Genomic DNA, 6,665 nt, shown 5'->3' on the forward strand with positions numbered 1-6,665 from the left:
CAAAAATGAAAAATGGCTTTTGTATAAAACCCTAGAGGGATTGTCTTGATAGCCGCCACAACATGAAATGAATTAGTAAAGAAACAGAATAACTCAGAAGGAACGAAACATCACAATAGTTTGATCGCATTAAAAAACACCAAAATAACCTTGATCAAGATATATATGACTCTTTCCACGAATTAAGAACCCATCCAAACTGGCAAATGTTTTATGTTCATTTTGAGATATCAAAAGAAATCTAGACCATGTAGACAGATGACAAGAATATACTGCGCACAAATGACGAATGCACTTCAGGTCGTTGATATATTTAAAGGGGAATCCAACCCAAATAAAAACTTGTTTTCATAAGGAAAAGAAAAATCAGACAAGTTGATAGGTGAAAATTTGAACAATATTCGACAAACAACAAGAAAGTTATGAATTTTTAAAAGTTGTAAATATTGGTAATCACTATACCCATGGAGACTTCAAATTGGCCGCATATGGGATGTCATAGTGATGTAAGGCAAGGACTACTCTTCCATGTACTCCAATACATATTGTGGCTAAAATGTCATTTTTCCCAAAAGTTTTATTTCAAATTATATTTTTCTTTCATGAGGACATACTACAATATACTACCTGGGTTATATTTAGATTACTGCCCCAGGGGAATGGGTACTTAGGAGAAAACCACAAATCCCTGATAATAAAGTACATGGCCTATGGGATAGTTGTCCTTGCCCCTTGTCATAATTTACTTACACAGTTGCCAATTTGAAATCTACATAGTATTAGTGATCTCAATTTTAAAGCAGCTATAACTTTCTCATTGCTTGTCCGATTTCTTTCAAACTTTCACCGTTCTGTTTAATTTATTTTTCTCCTTCCCAACATAACATTTTATGGCCAAGGCTGGATTCCCCTTTAAGTTGAACATTTCAGCCTCCTATTGGTCATCAAGCTTACCCTCGCTGCTTCGTTTCCCTGCTTATGCATACATTTAGTTAACATATCAATATTTATACTTCAAATAATTTGGAAGTTCACAAGGCTGATGCATCTCAATGAAAGTAATCATAGCAGGCGGAACGACACGTCGCGGCGCTGCCATGTCGGCAGTTGATTTACAACGTTTGCCTCAGAAGCTCGATCCGATGCTTATTTAAATGCGGTTTGTTGATGATGGCCTGCATTAAACTTCGAAAGCAGTTATAGCGACCGACATACAGTGGAGCCTCTCAGGGTTTTCTCTTAAAAGAATTGGAGAATCCATTCTTAGAAATTTCTTACACATACAAGATTACCCTTCTTGTCATTCGATGATACCTTGTACCGTTGCAGATTTTCCTGGTGTTTAATTATAAATTATAAACTTGCTCAGTTGTCTGTCAGTTAAACTTCTTCATCGATTTGAATGCAGGGAATGTAGAAGAGCACCGCTTTTTGAAGGTATGTTTCACTCAGTGTAATATAGTATTGTCATCATCATCAAAACGGGAGGGGTATTTCATTTAAGAATAAAAATATTGTTTTTATTGACTTATGTATTAAACATAAGTATTCCAGTCACAGAATCCCGTATGAAGGAAAGACAGTTGGCCCGTTTTCAGGTGAACGCCCCTTAGTTCCCACTTTGTTAAGACTGAAGATGATGTCGAGATCCAACTTCAAAGCGTACCGTTTTACAAACTCACATGATATCCAAGATCGGACAGTATTTCTGTTTTTGCTGTTAAGTACTTGAATAGTGTAAGGAACTACCCAATACTGCTAATTTAATGCTGCGGTGATTATGATGACAAAAAAAATCGTTATCAGGATAGTTTCAGTCACATTTCTTCAGTATATGCAAATTATTCGTTAATTCTACAAAAAATTCAGAGTGATAATGGCCTGGAGTAATCATCTATCTACCATCCGGAATGTGATCGTCCTGTTATTGATGACGAGGACTCTCATCGCGTCAACGATGTTGACTCCTGTATCCCAAGAGACCACGGAATCATCTCTGTCCTCAACCGGGCTGGACATGAATAGTCGAGAGATAGATTGTGAAGAACAATCACATCAGGAACCTCAAAGTACGTAGAATCCTTTTTTTTCTCGAATAAATAAATTAGCATCGACAGTTCTCTTTTTCTTAAAAAACACAATGAAATCAGTTTTATTTTTGTAATCAATAAACAATATAATAGGTTATGGGTTTAAGCTCTCACACTTGATAACTTGGCAGCTGCAGCAAAGTCCTTTGGACGCAGCGTATGGAGACGTTATATCATGTCATCTAATACAAGAACAGCTGTTTTTTTATCATTAGTAGTTATATTAGTGGCAGCATGACATGGCCATGGGAAGTGGGTGTGCTGGGGTTACTGAAGTACCCCTAAACTTTTCATTGGGGATGCAGCGTGTATTATTTTAAAAAGGCAACACCCCTATTATTTCTGGACGGCATGACAAAATGGAGAAATGTAACCAAATTGACCAAAAAAAATTTCAGAAACCAATTTTTTCTTGCTCGTCAAATTTCTCGGGACGAAATTACCTCCATTTTAGCGTTAAATCTTCTTCTTTTTTCTTGTCAAATTGACATCGCATCCCCAGTCAAAAAATCGTTTCCAGGGCCCTGCAGCATGATCAGTGGAAGAAGAAGTGGTGGTAGTAATTTCTAGTAGTAGTAGTAGTAGTATAGTAGTAGTAGAACTAGCAGTATGAAGCAGAACTAGTAGGAGGAGGATGAGGAGTCTTTTCTCTCGAAATGATCATGATCATGTAGTAAATAAAAGCCTTGGAAGTGCATGACTGTCCGCAGACGACGGGGAGGATAGTGGCTGTAGTGATCATAATGATAATGATTATGCTAATACAGGATTCACGAGGGTGACTCGTTCAACAAATGTTAACAAACAAACAACTGGACCTTAACAATCACTTCACTTCAACAATTCTGCGTTCATTTTCTCCAACTGCAGGTTTATCCGAGGGTCCATCGAATGTCACGATAGGAAATTTGACGATTCCGATTTGCCCCGACCGGCACAGCTGCCCAGAAAAATCTTGTATGGTAAATGAGGATGGTAATCGAGGATGTTCTTGTGATGAATTTTGTCAGTTCTTCGGTGACTGCTGCCCTAAGACTGCGTCCAAAGATCACCAAAGAGAATCCAGCAACAACGACACTTTGTACGGATACGACCGTTCTTACTTTAGCTGTGAAAGAATAGAAAAAAATCCCAGTTCGTCCTATTACTATCTTATCTCAAAATGTTCTGATGCATCTGTTAGCTATCAAATGAGGGAGAAATGTGAATCGCCGTCTGTCCATTTAGGATCACTCAATTATGAGTCTATTCCACTTTCTCTGGATGATATAGTAAGCTATAGGAATGTATACTGCGCGATTTGTAACGGAGTGGAACTCTTAAAACTAACACCGTGGAAGGTAATACTTCACTGTCCTGATGATGTCGTTGAAGACCTGAAAAACCACTCGCGAACAGTAGATGAAATAGTTCGTGACATGTTATGTCCATTTTCCATGGTTCCTTCTTCAGAGGGAACAGCAGCGAGAATATGCATTGGGGATTCCGTAAACTACGTAGAAAAATGTCCATCCCTCGCTGACATAGCACTTCAGTTTGTATGCTCGTCTTTTAGCGCGCATATTTTCCTGGAGAATAGATATGGAGACTGTGTTTCGTATAAAAACCCTGTTTGTTACGCCTGCAACGTCGGAGAGTTTCCGCCTGGTCGACGAATGTGTCCCCCTGAATGTTCTGGAGGACCTGGAATTAAAAGTGTATCGTTTACGAGTCCCTTGTCCATCCTCTTTGATTTTTCATCTGAGAGTGGAGTCAAAGTAGTTCAAGAAAACACGGTTATTTCTGAAACAACAGTTGCGTGTCAGTCAGGAGAGGTTTTCGATCCATACATTGGCTCATGTCTTAGACTATCATGTCCTGATGGCTACGAAATGATCGGAGATAAATGTGCCAAAGAAGTCTCAGCAGATGATTCAGTTTGCCGTCTCCTAGAATCATATGAAAGCAACGTGGTCACGGCTATTATGATTACAAGTGACCAAGGACTGTGCCAAAGTTTACATTTGATACATGAAAGTTGCAATTTCGCGAGGTTACTGATTACTATGAAAAACCAAACTTTAATAGAATGCGAAGAGAATGATTTCGGTGGTCAGTACAAAACAGTTCTCATGTGGCAATTAAACCAACGCTGTCTGGATTCTGATTTCAACGATATAAGTATCATGATTACTGATTTATCTCTTAACGCTTCAAACAACACCGAGTGTCAAATCTCCTCTTTTTCCATATCAAGTAGATGTGCACTGCTTGGTAATGGTGAGAGTATCTATACAAATTTTACAGATCTAAGAAGTGATTCTGACCCGAGAGGCGACCAGCATCTCTTCAACACGACCCCGAACATACGTTCCACTAACGGATTTAAGGTATTCGCAGCAAGTTACAACTCTATACCCAATAGAAATGATACCACGGAGAACATGTCAACGTTCAGATGTATCCCCGCGACTGACGAGCTCTTATGTCCCAGCTACGTATTTAACATCAGTTTGTTTATCCGTCTTGGAGACAGTGGCATGTTGAAATACTTGCCATCAGGTGATGTCATTTCACCGGGCGAATACGTTTTACTTGATAGTGACACGATCCGAGTGTGTCAGTTCCTGAGCCAAAATGTCACGTTTAATGAAACAACGCAGGACTTTTTCTTCTACTACTCAGCCATACAAACAACTCTTAGCCTTGTAGGCACAACCCTGTCACTAGTGTCTCTATTCACAACGCTCGTCTGTTACATTACGTTTCCATGTCTTCGTCGGCTTGTCAGCAACCAGCTCATCATGATCTTTTGTGGCACCCTGCTAGTGGCACAGTGTCTACTCTTGTTTGGCGGTATGGCGAGCTCGGTGTCTGAACGCCTGTGCAGCGTTCTAGCGGCAATATCGCACTTCTTGTGGTTGACTACTTTCACCCTGTCTTCTTCAATCGCATACGATCTCCGTCGAACCTTTGGATTCAGCAAGACGATCAGGGTATTGACAACAAATCGCAAAGTCCTCCTATTTTACTTATCATTAGCCGCAGGGTTGCCTCTGCTGATTGTGGCTACCTGTCTGGCCCTGATGTTCTCCGTAGAAGGCATTGATTTGCATTACGGCGACGAACAAACATGTTGGATTGGCGGAGGGCAAGCTAATCTCATAGCGTTCGGCGTCCCAGTCCTTGTGTTGCTGGTGTTCAATTTCTCCTGTTTCTTGGATACGATGCGTGGCATATTGAAGAGCAAGAGGGAAAGGAGGACCTTGCAAGAGGGAACAGAAAACCAGAAGGACCACCAGGAACTCCTCAAAATTGCCGTTAAGGTAGGAATATATACCAAGATGAAAATGCCATTATCCATGCTGTAAAAAAAAATGGGTCTAGACAAAAAATGTGTGAGGGGGGATACAAACATGTTCCTGTGTAGAGTATGTACATGTATAGTTTTACTTCTCTCTTAATGTATCAAACGTTCGAATTCAAAATAATGAATTAAAAAACGTATGCCAAACTGTTCGTTTACGGGAAACGTATAACTAGAAGTTACTGGCTTTTGTTTTAGGATTTGCACGGTCCTGCAAGATTTTCTTTGTTATGTATGTTGTGACTCTTGTTGCGACTCTTTTTTACTTGGAGAGGGGCCACATTGATAATGGGTGATTTTTTTTTGCATGGGATTTGTGTAATTCTGAAACCAGGGGGTATTTCACAAAGATTTAAGTATGACTTAAACTCGCATTTAAATGCCTAGTTGTGCGCGGTATAAAAGGCATGACAGCATTGGTCAGATGTGAAACACCACCCTAATTCATATTTCATCCTCTTTACTAAAGATCTCTTCACTCATGGGCTTCACATGGATGTTCGGCTTCATAGCTGCTTTCAGCAAACAGCAAGCTGTCTGGTTTGTTTTTATCATCATCAACTCACTCCAAGGAGTTTACATATTTCTGGCTTTCGCTGCTACCCGCAGAGTCTTCGATCTGTGGCGTGGCCTAGTGATGGGCAAGTCGTCAGGTACAAGCCTGCATGACTCCTCTCAGCGGATCAAAGATAGGACGACGACGACCTCTGTACGAAGTACATCCATATGATTGGGTGGACGTCTGGGTTTTGGATTAAACAAAAACCGCATCTGCCTTAATTGACACCACCCGCTATATAAAATCTCGACCGATTCCCCTGTTCAGGAGAATATAAATCTCCTTAATGATAATATATTGCCAAATATGAAAGAACCTATCAAATGTGTCAGTACTTGAATTATCTGTACATGTATAAACAAATAGCATAATTTATTCTCACGATGGCTCATTCCAGAGGTTCCTATATGAACATGTTCATATACGAGCCCCTTTGTGCTCCGAAATCGTTATTTTATTAAAGCTGAAGATTGCGTTTCGTGTTAACTACTTTATATTTATATTGATATATTTTGTCCATATTTAATTTCAAAGGAGAAAAAAAACAAATGAAATACTATTACATATTGTTATCAGTATTGTGCTCCATGAATCTGACTTTGAGGACCTTAGACCTATAATCCGTGGCCCTGGTCTCGGGGTGGGTCCACAAACGATTCCGAAACAATCA

The 6,665-nt window shown here is 39.8% G+C and overlaps 1 protein-coding gene across 1 annotated transcript; it reads left to right on the plus strand.

Moving 5' to 3' along the window:
• Window positions 1-4,873: 4,873 nt before the first annotated feature.
• On the plus strand, window positions 4,874-6,250 carry LOC121406517 (adhesion G-protein coupled receptor D1-like). The gene is made up of 2 exons (XM_041597528.1): window positions 4,874-5,395; window positions 5,906-6,250. Exons 1-2 carry the CDS (start codon window positions 4,874-4,876, stop codon window positions 6,164-6,166), a joined length of 783 nt encoding a protein of 260 aa, XP_041453462.1. The 3' UTR covers window positions 6,167-6,250.
• The last annotated feature ends 415 nt before the right edge of the window (window positions 6,251-6,665 follow it).

The sequence above is a fragment of the Lytechinus variegatus genome, chromosome 1, assembly GCF_018143015.1.
Source record: "Lytechinus variegatus isolate NC3 chromosome 1, Lvar_3.0, whole genome shotgun sequence".
Taxonomy (NCBI): domain Eukaryota; kingdom Metazoa; phylum Echinodermata; class Echinoidea; order Temnopleuroida; family Toxopneustidae; genus Lytechinus; species Lytechinus variegatus.

Bases quoted from the DNA above. Each gene is read 5' to 3' on its own strand.
- LOC121406517 (XM_041597528.1), top strand. From the start codon at position 4,874: ATGATCTTTTGTGGCACCCTGCTAGTGGCACAGTGTCTACTCTTGTTT. The intron at 5,396-5,905 runs GTAGGAATATAT...TCTTTACTAAAG, and splicing joins TCCTCAAAATTGCCGTTAAG to ATCTCTTCACTCATGGGCTT.